The sequence below is a fragment of the Buteo buteo genome, chromosome 27 (genome assembly GCF_964188355.1).
Source record: "Buteo buteo chromosome 27, bButBut1.hap1.1, whole genome shotgun sequence".
In the NCBI taxonomy this organism is placed as follows: Eukaryota; Metazoa; Chordata; class Aves; order Accipitriformes; family Accipitridae; genus Buteo; species Buteo buteo.
This window is the reverse complement of record NC_134197.1, coordinates 8,575,758-8,590,416: the sequence shown is the minus strand read 5'-3', so window position 1 is coordinate 8,590,416 and position 14,659 is coordinate 8,575,758. Positions and strand designations below refer to the sequence as shown.

The 14,659-nt window shown below is 36.8% G+C and overlaps 1 protein-coding gene across 2 annotated transcripts in view; it reads left to right on the top strand.

The window, feature by feature from the left end:
• Positions 1-14,659, top strand: part of CYTH3 (cytohesin 3) — a 53,027-nt gene that overhangs the window by 14,476 nt on the left and 23,892 nt on the right. Inside the window, exons 2-4 of one of the 2 annotated variants that reach the window (XM_075058936.1) lie at positions 12,303-12,385; positions 12,956-13,020; positions 13,448-13,514. In XM_075058936.1, the coding sequence (XP_074915037.1) occupies positions 12,303-12,385; positions 12,956-13,020; positions 13,448-13,514 (215 nt within the window). Of the gene's footprint in view, positions 1-11,987; positions 12,386-12,955; positions 13,021-13,447; positions 13,515-14,659 lie in introns of those variants that run through there. The other variant, XM_075058935.1, reaches the window with a different exon arrangement.

Sequence of the window (14,659 nt, the reverse complement as noted above, 5' to 3'; positions counted from 1 at the left end):
AATTTAGGATGACTGCAAGTAGGTTTTACTCATTTAGGAAGTGATATCTTTTATTGTTACCTTTTGTGTCATGTTGAGGGGTAGCAGAACTAAAGCATTTGGTCCTACTCAATTGTTTCCCAGTCAACAAAAATGTTTCCTATTCGAGCATGGCAGGATGAAGTGGAAATCTGAGAAAGAATGTTTATTAATAGGAGCAGCAGGAGCTGGTGGATTTAAAGAGAGGTTGAGGGTTGAATGCCAGTTAGTTGCTTAAAGTTTTTAAATCTCTATTCATTTTTAGGGACAATGCTGAATTTTATATGCTGTAAGTCAGAAACCTCAAGAGTAATAAAACTAAATTGCTTAGATCTTTGAAGTTGTAGGGGTATGGTTTCTTTTCTTGTTGAGTACTTAGCTGAGAAAAAAAAAGATTAAATTATTTGAAAATAAAGTACAAAAGATTGTATGTTCAGATTATTTTTCACTGATCTCTGGAAGGAATGCAGTGATTTTGCCAGCACTGAGCAGAAAAAAAAGCAGCTTAGAAAGGGCAATGTAATATTTTTGAAGATCTGACTGAAACTGTAAGGGAAAGTTTAAATAGGAAGAATGTATTTATTCAAATGCGTTTTTGATCAGAATGCCAGAAGGTCTGCTTGGAATATGAAAAATCTTTCTTTTTGTAACATAGAACTTATGTCTGCACTTACAAGGATTCAGGCATATGCTGAATGTGCTCTACTTTGGAAGTATGGTGAGCCAGATTTGATATGAACTGCCGATGGTCTTTTGCCAAGCAAAGATTGGGAGACCATGGGTTTGACCTCAGGGTAAGTGGATCCATCCAGCAAACTTCTTATCAATGGACCAGATAAAAACCTCTTTTATATCTGGATTAGTGACCTGTCAAGCTAATTGTTTCATGGTGTGATGGCAGCCAACAATTCACAAAAGCTAAATATACTCTTTTCTGAGGAATCTGAAAATGTTGAAGGGTCTTAAACAAAGCCTTACTATTCTTTCACTAACAAATTTATGAATAAATTCCTGACTTCTCTTAGTGCCCTCTCAGGCTACAGGGCATGTGGCCAATGGGCCTGTTGATGTAATAGCAAGAAGCTGGAGCAATTCAAGCCCAAGATGGCCAAGAAGCAAAATACTGTATTACCTATAGTGTGTTTCTCTCCCAAGTACTGCAGCTGAACAGTTTCCATAGCAGGTATCAGGGTTACTTTTTTGGAGGAGACTGCAGGAATGTCGAAGGCTTACACAATGTTGGACATCACATTGTGCACAATGTTGTGCATCCTGGAATTTGTCTTGTTTTGGGGGAAGGTAAATGCTACTTAATAGGTGAGCAGTCCTATATGGCTCTGTAGCTGCCTTTTGGAGACATTCTTCAGAGAATGAAGATTGCTTTCAAATCTAGCAGTTGCTCCACCTCCTTCAGTGTGCAACTGATCTTGGAAAATGAATAAATAGAAAGCTTCTGCAATAAATACTGCTTCTGAAATCTAACTCCAGAGCTGTGTCAGGCAGGGATGGGGGAAGGAGAAGGATGAACTTTGCCTTCCTTTTTCTGAAAATTGGATTTGTGTGCTTTAGAAACAGCCAGCAATCCTAAATAACTGGCTAATGCTCTCCACTAATGAGTGAAGTACAGTGAGCAGCTCCCTTATTGCCAAGAGTAGTTACTGGAAATTTGTGACAGAAAGACTGTCTGAGCCCCAAATGTTTTGCTGGGAACACAGTAGGTCTGATGACTGAATCTCGAGGAGGATTTGAGGGTATTGCTGGTGGGCGGCTGCAGTGGCTGGGCTCTGGGACCCCCCTGCAGCTGCTCAGCGACATTCCTGTCAATTTTCCATGCTGCCACTCGAAATGGATCTGACAGGAATGTCTGCTACTACTCTGGTGTGTTTGCTTTTTGAGTCTTTTTCCAGGGTCTATCCTAGGAAAAAACATAGCCAGCCAACCATTTCCTCTTCCCAGTAATTGGGGGTGCTGTGGGAAACACAGCCATTTTGTAATGGCAAAGCTGAAACACATTGCTACAGGTTTTTTTTCTTTTTTTTTTTTTTCCCTTCTCATAACATTTCAAAAGCTGAAAGGATCAGTGTGTTCTTGTTTGCCTCTTCCCACCCAAGAGATGATGAAATGATCTCTGCTTTCAGAAGGAGTTGTCCCATCCTTGCTCTGAGATGCTTGGATCCTGGAGCTGAAAGCAGTCTAGATTGGCAACAGTACATCTGTGGTTAGTCCAGTTGTTCACAGGGGCTACTGGGAGTTGTGTGCCAGCAGGAGATGGAGTATCCCTGCTTTCCTTTTCATCCACACATACTCCTTGGGATTGTTGGGAGAGTCCTGTCCTGGTTGACAAGGAAAAGGTGTTGACAGAGGGGGATTTGCTCTCCTATCAGTAGTTTAAACTTTGCCTCACACTCCACAGAGTTGCTAGGAGTCATCGCAAACCCTCTCAACACAGAGCCAAATCCTGGTCAGTGGCAGCAGTAGTTCAAGCAATCCAGCTTCCCAGTCTGTATTGGCTTCCACTTGTTCTGCCTGTTTTCCATCAGCAGTCTGTGCTGATCACTCTCCCATGCTGGTCAACTGAAGAGTATGTACAGGACCACTTTTTTTCCCTTAGAGGAGAGCAACTTTAGTGATGGTTGATGGACTGGAGGTAGTCCAGTGCTAACCATTTCCAATTTTACATGAAAAGGTAGTGTAGTATAACTCACAAAGGTGGATATTCTTTGCCAATTTTCTGATCTGGATTTGAACTAGATAATGCCTTCATATTATATAGCATAATGTCAGTCTGCTGAAGACTTAGTGGAAATCTATTAAAGCTTGCTTACCTAAAGTTTTGTCCTCTTGCAGTTGTTTAAACCTAAAGTGTTTTTTAATTACTGCCAGCATTGTCTGTATGTTTGGTTCAATCAGAATTGAACTCTGCTGTTGTAGAAATTAGTCATGGGACCATCCAGTCCCTTTCCATCCCATTCTTTGTATAATTCTGTGTGGTAATACACTACACATTTATCGGGCAAATTCATAAATGCCCCAAGTCAAAAGGTACATGCTGCTTCTATTCTATGGCTTAAAAGATCTTACTCTTGCAACGTTATTGCGTCTACGCTTTTTTATTTCAGAATATTCTCTTCCTGCTGCAGGCAAGCAAAATCCACTGCTCTTTTGCTGCCCTTTCTTAGCACTGTAATGAAGGGTTTCAATTAAATACATGATATCTTTAATGTGTCACTTAGCTATGCTGTGTATACTTGGCATCGTGATCTGTTCCTTTCACCTCTTAGATAATGCTGAGAGGGAACCCTGATTTTAGGTGGGAGCCTTGGGAAGGAAAAGTGGCTTTTGTTCTGTGTTGCAAGTGGATACTTTATTTGCTATCAGCTGTTACCCATGGTCTCTCCTGGCATTACTGCTGGATCATTCTCTCACTCTCGGGTGCTAAAATTTCTTGTGACCGGGATCTTGCTATGAAAGTAAACAAAAGAAATTCCGAATTTGCAGACTTTTACTCTATAAAGACTAAATTTTGTGCTAATGCTTACTGTAATGTAATATAAGCAAAGGCTTTCAAATGCAAAGATCAGAAAATTTATTTGACTTCAGCTGTAGCAGTAAGTAACCTATCTATTTGTTTCTCCAGTTCTGCTCATATGAGTTGCTCCACAGGGAGAAAATTATTACTGAGTTGTCCCAAAATTATTTATCTGTGAGACTCTGCCTGGCAGCATACGTATTGGGGGGAGTAATTTGGTTGTTTGACAGTGTTTTGTTGATCTGATGCAGTGTAAAGGAAAGGCTTGAGGCCTCTTATTTTTGGAAGGGTAGTATCTGTACTTATACTGGTGGTGTTACTACACAAAGCTGATTCTGATCACCCTTCCCCATTATTTGCTGTGGGGAAAAGAAATCAGATGCAGTAATTTTGTTAAAAAGCTGAAAGCCAAGTAAGAAAATTTTAAGGCAATATAAACGCACCAGTGTTCCTAAAACAGCTAGACAATGCAAGACAACTGCATTTTTACTTACTGTGCTTGGCACTGCAAAGTATTATGTTTATCCCATGTTACTTCGATGTTACTGTTTTCCCTATTGAAAGGTGACTATGATGTTAAGATGATAGTATAAGTACAGTGTATAGCTGTAACACTGTAATCAGAATGGTGATTCACCAGATTTCTTGAACTGGTAATTGATGCTAATGAAGGCACATGTTATCTTGGGTACTATTTCCTGTATTTGTGCTAATCTGTTCATAATCCTCCCCAAAACACACACAACTACAGTGTGGCCAATGTCTCCCTTTATAATTTCCACACTAGGTAGCATAAATTTTTTCTGCACTTCTTAAATATGCATGGCCATGCATATTTTAACACTTTATATTATTAATGTGAGTATTAATGTGTTTGGGTAAGAGACTTAGAATGTTAAATTAAACTCAGCTTTCTTTTCATATTCAGTAATTTGTATTTACATATTTTAGAAAGAAAATTTGGCCTAGAAGCATCTTCTGATCTTGAAGCAAGAGTAAAGCGACTTCAAAAGAAAAATGCTCCTAAAAGGAAATCCACACTTATCTATTTTTAATATCAGGTTGAACTACTTTTAGGATTTAGAGAATACAGCCTGTAAAGGTGGGGTTTTGGAGCTGAGCTAAGCTGGTTTTAGAGCTGGCTGACATGGAGGGCATTGCTGTCCCCTGTACCTCCCTGCTGCCAGGGGTTTCTGCTGCGCCTGTTGTTGGCTCGGGCAATTCTGTGGTCCCTCAGTGAAACCATTTGTCCTGCTAAACTGGCAAAAAACAAACCCAGAAAAAACAGGATCCAGGCAGGATTGTATATATCCAGGAGCAGCAAGTGGCAAAGCAATGCAGGAACATACGGGAGCCAGTACTAACTTGATACCTGTGCTCAGAGCTGGTGCCTGTATGGTTTTGTTTCTTTATCCCCAAGTGATGCTCCTTTATTTGCTTGGAGGTGGTTCTTTTACTTTGTTGTTGCAAAACACTTGGCTTCCTAATGGAAATACATCAAAAGGATGAAATAAGATGCATTATTGAATATAAGATATAAAGGAGGTAAATAAAATGCAGTTGTGGCCTTCAGTACTGCCTGTTCATAAAAATAACAGAGCATGGACAGTAAAAAAGAAATACTCATTAACTTAAACATATACTGCTTTCAAATGGCAAATATCTCTGTCAATGGCATAATTAGAAACCAAAAAGCAAGGTAGGTGTCTCTCCATTTCCTTCTATGGGTATATCTATATAGCAAGGTGAAGATCTGAAAGCTGTTGTAAAGTACCTATTTGTGCTTCAGTGCCGTTAAGAAGGGCAACTAATAGCTAGCAGCAAGGGTTAGTGGCTCATGCGAGAGCTACGAAAAACCTTTATACTCTTTTTTCCACTTCACAGCTGTTGTTGCTCATGTTATCTAGATACACAGTTTGTAAAGGATACATATGCTGCAGTTGTTTGCTCAAATTCCTGTTCCGTCAGGTTCAAGAAACGCGTTTGCTGTGGTTTATACTTAATAGACGAAAGCATATTTGCGGGTGCCATGGTGAGGCACCACTCTTCTGTGTATGACAGCTGAAACCAATTTTTTTTATTTTTTTTTTTTTTTTTTTTGGAAGACAGGTAAAATGTGTGGATTGGATTCCCTCCCCACTCCAAGCAGTGTTATCTGGACCCTGATTTTCTACAATTTTGGAACTGCCTACTTTCTGCTTGACTAGTGATGTTAACGCTAATTTAATGATGTATGTCTATTTCTGACCAGGACAAAAACATAATCTTGCTTTATTTGAAGTAATTCTTATGGATTATAATAAATACTGTTGGGTTTTTTTAAAAGAAAAGATTTGACACTTGGTAGTGCAGTTACCCTGCTGTCTTTTCTGTATAGAATAAAAATGTATTTCATACTTCCAATTTTTTTGGAAAGCATACTTCCAATGCTTTTGTTTGTTCTTTAAAAAAAAAAAAAAAAAGAATGTGAATCACTGGTATAATTAAACCTACCTTGCGGTGGAAGTAAGGGGGAAAAAATCATAAAGATTTAATGGGTCATGTCAGAGGGAAACTGTTTCCTCTAAATTCTGGAAAACATATTTTCATGTCACAATAGGATTAATATTGTTAGGTTTTTTACTCCCCACATATTATTAGGAGCCCAAAAGGACAATATCTTAACTATAACCTGCCTATAAAGTTTCTCCTTATCCTAGAGTGAAAAATATTTTCAGGAACATCATGTAATGGTATGATTTCCAGCAGCAAAACAATGAGAACGATGGATGCGAGTTTGAGGTTCTCTTCTGGGTTTGGCCACTAATGCGCTTTCTGGCCACAGTGTCCCTCGTGACTGAAAACTCTCAAAATAACTCTGCAAGCCATGAACTCGGTCCTAAATTCCTCACACCACTGACTGGTAATTTTTTGTATGTGAAAGGATATTCTGTACGGGATTATTTCCCCTCTTAATGGAAGTGTGATCACTCCTATGCTAGAGCATGTTCAGCAGTGACTAAATAGCAAAGATTAATGCAGTAAGGTAGTTAAAAGAAGGAAGCAACCAAATCTAGCTAGTTCTACTGATTTAATTTAATGCAAATATAGTTTGTTTTTGCACTGTGAAATAAATCTATTCAGGAGGATGTCCTCCTACAAAAACTTCTCTGGAATTTTTAATAGCCACAAGTGGTCACAGCTTTGTTTATACATCCCGTCTGAAAGCTGGAAAATGTTCCTATAATTAAGTTTAAAAAAAGGGAGCGTGTAGGGGGAAAGGAAGAGAGAATAGCCTGAGAATATCCGTTGAGGCAAATGTCCTGAGACAATCAGATTTGTTCTCAGAGATGAATGTGTATTATTTTAAAGGCCAGAAGAAACATGTCTACCCATTCTGTGTATGGGCAAGGATAGGTTTGTTTAGTTTTAAGCCTTGCATTGTGTAAATATCTTTACACTTTCAAGATGTTTCAATTGCAGCAAAATTAAATTCCATCTAATTGTTCTTTGCTTGGAGTGGAAATACTTAAGACTACCAATTTGGGGCTGACACAGAAGAAGGAAAATATTTATCTTTATGAAACCAAAAAGTTAGTTGAGCAATGAGAGTCAGGGAGTTGTTTTGCTTCATGAGTGGGGTTACAGAATTACTGTTTTATTTATCATTAGATATTGTTAGATGTTTGCTTTCTGCTGGCTGTGGATTATTTTACTGTGCCCTCTTGAGAGACTGAATTCTGAAGTCAGTTGAAATGCTGGTGTGAGACTGCTTTACATCTTGGCTGGTGACTGCCAACTGAAAGGCTAATAAGTAAAAAAAAAAAATTAAACACACTAGTTTGGGTTCATATAATACCATTGGAGAGCTGGAAATGATTGAATTTTTGCTACTGAAAAAGATGAAGATATCAGGGGTATGGAGTTGGAAAGTACTAGATTTATGTCTCCTATTGTGGGATTTGCTCCGAATTTTCACTAACCTGTGGGACTTTCTCTGCAAGTTGATCTGTTGCAGTTCTTTCTCAATCTGGAAAAGACTTTTTTTGGTGCCTGCTTGCTCAAAAATGCTTCTTATGTTTTCATAAATGTCAGAGTTCTGGGCTAATGCTCTTGTTTGGATACTGTACTTGGGTTGTGAGTAGTGGAAAATTATTTAACAAAGTGACATCACAACTGCAGGAAAATACACTGATTTCTGTGGCAAGCTATGGTTTGGTTTTTGTTTGTTTTCCTAACACATTTAGAGTAAACAAACCTGTCTTAAAAGTGCATATTATAGTAAGAGTTTGTTTACAGGAAATTCATTTAAGTATATTTAGATCAGTTACAGTAATTGAACAGAGACAGGCCAAGTTGGAATATATTGTATTTTTTCTTTTTTCTTTTTTTTCCTGTTGGTAGTAGGAGTAGTAGTAGTAGCAACGTATATGGTATTGTGTCTTCATCTCTTACTACTTGTCCAGGAATATAATTTGTACTTTCAACAACTTTGTTCCTCTTAAATAAAATATCAGTAGGTGTATTGACTTTCTATTTAGTAGTAGGTGAAACTTTTAAGCTTTAGAAAAAGGAAATGCTTTCCCTGTAAGCTAAGAGGTTTTCACACAAACGATTAGAACATTGTCTTTATTTAAAGATTAGAAGATAGCATGAAAGCATGCTGCAGCTGCAGTTCGTTCACTATACTGAAATGCTTTTGTTCTTTTTTAGTATTTAAATATTCATGCTAACTCCTCCCATCCTGTCTACTTTGTGTTTAGATTGGTGAAAGACAAAAAGCTTGGAAATTACTCATAGAGGACAGCTAGAAAATCTGTCTTCCAGAACAAATAAGTAATACATGCTGTATGAGCTCTTCTCTGTGGAGGATTATGTGAATGCAAGGTTAGAAAAAGCAGAAGGGTTCTAGCTGCTGAAGTCAAAAAGGTGGCTTATGGAAGGGGTCTTGCCAGGGCAGATCATCTCTTGTCATTATGTGCAATATTTGCTTAGGACTGTAAAGATGTTTTAATGCACTGTTGTTATTTGTCGGCATTTTTGATCTCCCGTTTGCTTGCTGTGACTCTAACGTCAGCTTTGACACTGAACATCTCAACTGTGGTTTTCAAATTTTTTTAATAAATAAAATGAATATTTTTTTTTCAGATTGGAAATATTCAAAGTGCTTATTCCATTTTTCTAAGAACACCTGGGCACCACAGCTCTACAGGTTTGCTTTCCAAAGAAAATTATTTTCAGGCTCTCACTGCGGTCCCTGCATTGCAGGTTGCGTAAGGCACCTCATGCTCAAGTTAGGACTGATTGCCATTTCAGTCTATCACTGAGGAAACATTTTATCTATTTAGAAGTAGGATGTAGGGTTTTTAATGTTTTCTAGGTGGTTTTGAAACATTAGGGATCTATGAAAAGCAAAGAATAATTGATGTGAAAAACATGGAGTAGATCCTTACTTTTCCTTACTTGTAAGGAAACGGTTTAACTAATGGTGGGTGCCCTTTTGTGTTAGTGGGTTTCCTTTTTTTGTTTTTAGCTGCGGTTGAATATCTTCCCCTCTTTCTTTCCTTTCAAGTAAGGTAGGCACATCCTCCAATGTTAATATTTCAAAAGCCTTCATTGAAATACAGAATTATTGTTAAATTTTGTTTTAAGATGGAGAATCGAAACAACAGGGATAATAGTCATAAATTCACATAGTCTCCGAGAGCAGACACCTTCAGCCTCTGAAGCTGTGGGCTGTAATGCCACGTATAGTCTCTTAAGAACCCTTTTTTTTGGTGACTTCGTTTTCCCCATGCATAAGTTTTCTCCTCACCATGAACAGCAGCACTGCAGGAGGGAGGCGGTGACGATACACAACCAATAGAAGGATGAGAATAAGGCAGACATCTTCAGTATCTAGCACGTGCCACTTTATGGTGATGAAAGGACAGTGCACTTAGGAGTCATCCTGACAAGTCAGTCATCCCTTCTCTGTGCTGGTAGTGTGAGTGGAAGTAAAATATTGACTATACCAATAGTTTCTGGAAGCTGAGCAGTACTGTGACCCCTGGTCAGTTGCATCCTGGTTCTTCCGCTCTTATCAAAAGATGCTGGAATCTTTTGGCTCTGATAGTAATACCATTATTTAAAGATGTTGCATTAATGTGCAGTTTTCTCTTAAGTGCTGTCTTCTAAGTGCTCTCCGACGGCAGGATCTTCTTTTCCAGCAGACTTTTCTTGTCTTGCATCTGGCAGATAGATACGTGATGTTATTTCCTAATGCAGAAGGCAGTATGACTCCATTTAGTTTATTTCCTTTTTGTCTAACAGCATCATTAATTATACTGTGAGGGTTGTCTCTGCTGTGACTGTGATCAGAGGAAAGGAAAGAATACAGCAGTCAGTCTTTGGGTGCTGTAGGAAGAGGATTGAGGTGTTTGATTTCTTTTCTTTGGTGGCTGCTTAAGCATAGAAAACTGTCACAATTTGTGTTGATTCCAAATAGCAATTTCACTTGTTCTAGATATTCCAAACCTGTCCCAAGGAGCTTTTGCTGTGCAGTAATGTAAAGGAGAAGACACTGCAGTACCACTCACTGATATTCTGCTTTGGGAAGAGTTTGTGATAGCAGCTAATCCAGAGATTTTGTAACTCAGCTTGAAGAAAAATCAAGCACCATCTATGAATTCTAAATATTTAATGTTTAAAGATTATTTTCTGTTTAGGTTCTGCTTAGTATTTCCAGTTGCCAACAAAGGTGAGAGTTACCAAAATGTCTGCTGTGGCAAAAAGTTAAAAAATGAAGAACTCTTACTAATACTGATACTGCAAAATTTTGGTCTAATTCCATCTACCAGTGTAATATTACAAAAATGCTTTAAAGATACTTGAGCATACTTCCTAGCTAAGAGAGTGATTGATTATACACAGTTTGCCTTTTTAATAATCACCATTGGATGACAGTCTTCGTTTTTTTTATTGTCAGTCCTTAGTTAACTTAACTGGAATATTTGTGGTGTGTGTATGTACATAGTGTTCATATAGTCATAAAATCTCTTGAGTTTTGATGGTTTAAGATCTTAGAGTATACATGTAAGACAGATGTGATGTAGGCACATGTATTTATAAGGTTTGATGTGAAAAGAATCTTATTGGTATTTGCATGTAAGGAATTTTTTGGAGTGGTTGGTTTTCTGATGAGATGAAGCGAAAAAGCAGGTAAACATATTAAAGTCTGTTATTCATTCAACAGAAGACTGTGATTTCCTAAACTGGAAGTAATTTAATCATGTTTGTATCTGGAGTAGTTAAATGAGATCATTTGCCATAATTACTTTAATTCTAACAAGATCTGTTGCCATATGGATTTTATGTTATGATTCGAATCCTAAAAAGAAAGCAGCTTAACAACTGGATGTTGAAAATAATCAATATATTTCATCATTGAGATTTGATCAGAGGCTGTGTTTCAAATGTGTCTTTAAAAATCACCTGTCAAGCTGAACCTTTGCTTGTGATCCTGTTGCTATAGTCTATTACATATGTATATGACATAAAGAAACAGCTTTGGTCATCCAAAATTACTGCATTTGTTGTGTGTTGCTGTTGGGACAGAACCATTTAAATATCTTAATATTTATTTTTGTGGTTCCATTTTACCGAGCTAGAAGGAAAAGCTGTTCTATAATTAAGGAGCTATTTGCAAGAAAGTGGGTAGCATTAAAACTGTTATTTTAGGATCATTGCAAAGGAGGTGAATATTTGTGGTTGGTGTCTAGTGCTGTACAAGTGAGTGAGAATAGTCTTCGTCCAAAGAAGCTTCCTGCTAGGGAAATCTGATTGCTCAAGAAAAGCAGGGATTTTGTGTGAATAACTTTTCACATTTGCTGATTGTCAGGCAGAGACTACAGGGTAAGGGGCTGCTGCTAGGGTGAGTGACAGCCATAGGTCTCTGTGTACAGAAACACGTTTGCATCTTCAGTAGCAAGTAATTTTTATCAAGGGGGTAACATACTTGTTTTAGCATAGCCAAAGAGAGACCTAAAATTGACTTAAATACTTCAGGCTCACTTAAATGATGTTATACAAAAACATGCTTGTGATATGCTGTGTTAAATAACTGATTTTGACTGTGTCTTTATTTGTATATCTTACTGATGGAAAGTATTTGCTGTTAAGGATGTTAGTAGTATTGTACTTTCCTGCAACTCTGCTCTACAAAGCAACAAGATGAAGGGGTACTGCTAAAATTCTGATGTCTGACATCAGCACCAGGATATGCATCTTGGGAACGAGTTGTATACAGCTTTGGCTTTTCTTTGACTTTTTTTCCCTGAAAGATAGTCATGTCTTTTGAACCATAATTCATTTACATGAAGAATTTTGGTCTGTTACTGAAATAATTGGAATTATATCAGTCTTGAATTTGACTTTGGCAATGAAGCTGTAGAGCCAAATCTTACCACGTATTACATAACAAGTTCCTTTCGATTGTCTAGCTTTCTTTTGAAAGATTGTTTCTGTCCATAGTCATTCATTCGATGACCTTACTTATGATTTTATAAAGTAGAATTCCAATAAATTAGCTTTTGGAGGATTTTTGTGGTTGGTTGATGGGTTTTTTGTTTTCTTTTTATCTTTTTTTTTTTTTTTTCTTTTCTGAAAATGATCCCAGCTAGAAAAAAGTATCCTGATGTTTCATGTAAATTTACTTTTCTTAATCAGGTTTATTCAGTTTTCTGTGATGAGGTATGTTTGCAAATGCTAAAAGACTGTACATTTTTCTCTGTTCCAGTGCCTGATGACCTCTCCATAGAAGAAAGAGAAGAACTTTTAAATATTCGTCGCAGGAAAAAAGAACTGATTGATGATATTGAGGTAATTGATTTATCTTTAAAGATCCCTAGAAGACTGCTTGAGTAGATTAAGTTACAGTAAGCTGCATACCTAGGTATGAATTCTAGGTAATGTTTTTAAAAGTATATAGATGGCTTAAGCTAAATCTTACTAATAATGAATAGGATTTATGCATCGTTTTTGTGCTTTTAAAAATGTTAATGTCTGTATTTATGTAATGCAATATGTGCATATGTACACATTTGATTTGTGTAATCAAGAGCTCATTAAATAGCAGATTTGCGTACAGGTTAGGAGTGAGTGAGAAATCTGGGTAAAGAAATCTTATACTGAAATTGGTAATGGCAATTTGGTCTTGATGCTCTGACATGAGCACACACTAGGAGTTCAGTTCCATGTATTTAATAGTCATTCAGCTGTGGTAAAATCTTTAAGCTACATATCTAAGGAAGCCATAAGATTCATCACTTTTCTTCAGGTGACTAGAAAATGTTAGAAAATAAACCCTAATTGATCATATTAATATATGAAAGATGATTTTAAAAACTGTTTTAATGTAGGTTAACATATTGTCCTTCCTTCTTTTGGCAGAGATTAAAGTTTGAAATTGCTGAGGTTATGACAGAAATTGATAATCTGACTAGTGTAGAAGAAAGGTAAGTAATGCTACCTTATGGACATGATTCAGTAAGACCTTGGAACAGGTCCTCCAGGGATAGCAAATAAATAGCTTTATCATGCTAAGCAAACATTGGATCACCTTTATTCAGTCTGTTACAAAGTCTCTAAAGCCTGACTATCCTGTCCAGGTGTGCCATTCGTTTGGATAGAGAATATGTTGGATAGAATGTAATGTTCTAGACTGTCTAGTTGATAATGATATAGTTCTCTGAAGCTGCAATTCCTTGAAAGAATTGGAAATAGTAACATGATTTCTCCCCTTATAAAAAGTGAATGTCTGGTTTTTGTAATAGAAAATACAAAGTAGCCGACATAGAAATTAAAGGAAGCGCCAGAAGTTGTTGTTTTTGTAAAAGAGTAACTGATAACTGGTTGTTGTTTCTTCTTTTTCTCCATCTGCAGCAAAACTACACAAAGAAATAAGCAAATAGCCATGGGAAGGAAGAAATTCAACATGGACCCTAAGAAGGTAGAACTTTTTTTTTATTTCCCACTTGTCAGGAATCAGGTTACTGCTTGTAAGATCTATGACAAATAGTTTTCATAAGTCACGTTTTCATAAGAAAACATTTCTGATAATATAAGTTCACAGGCCTTGTTTGTATATCCTGTAACACACTGAACAGAGGGTTAAATTAGAACCAGTCATCTAGTCATTTACCATTCATGTGTGCTTTTTTCACTTAAGCAAACCTTTTTTAATAACGGAGGTTATTTATCAACAATCAAATATGCCAGATATTGATTGAGCTGGCTTGCAGAAAGATTATTTGTATCTGATAGAGGTGTTCTATGTTGATATGTCAGATATTATTCTAAAAATATTTTGATGTTTGGTTATTAGTGAGGCCATACTTTTTTTTTTTATGCCTTCCTATTTTTGTTTCTTCCAAAATACCTTTAACATGTTTTTTAATTTGTTCTCTCATAGACTTTTATATTTGCATATCTAAATTCTGTTTGTGAAAAAGGCATGTATGAACATTCATATGTTTGTATACATATATACATATATATGTGTACCTGTATGACTTGTACAGGTGCCTGCAGGTAGAAACTTGGTTACCAATTTCAAGAAGTCTACTGTGCATTTAGCCAAGAAGTAAAGTAGTTCACTTCTCTGCAGTGCCTCTACTTTTCTTTAATAATTGTTGATTTTCTTGAAAATTCAGGGACCTGCTCATGCTCTTACAGACCTCTCCCAATATACTTAAAAGAGCTGCTTTGACATATTTGACCTTTAGCCTTTACTTTTCATTTTACATCTTCCTTGCTTTGTTTTGTCTTCTGTTGTTTATAATTGAGATTCCATTTTGAATTTGTGAAGAGTATTCTTCAAGGTGTTTTTGGAAATTGTTCAGCATTTGTTTTTCTATGTTCTTGACATGTTTTCTTTCCAATTGTATTGAATTCAGTTACATTTTGGTGGCTTTTCTGTAATGTTCCAAGTACAGTGATGGCTGTTATTCTTTAGGTTGTTTTCAATTTACCAGAAACACTCAAGTACTTTGAGATATAGAACCCTTTTTAAGCTACTGACCTTGTCTTTTATTTTTGTTTTTATTTTCCATTTTGTTGACTGTCTGACTTCAGTTCTGTTGAAGGCAGAATACC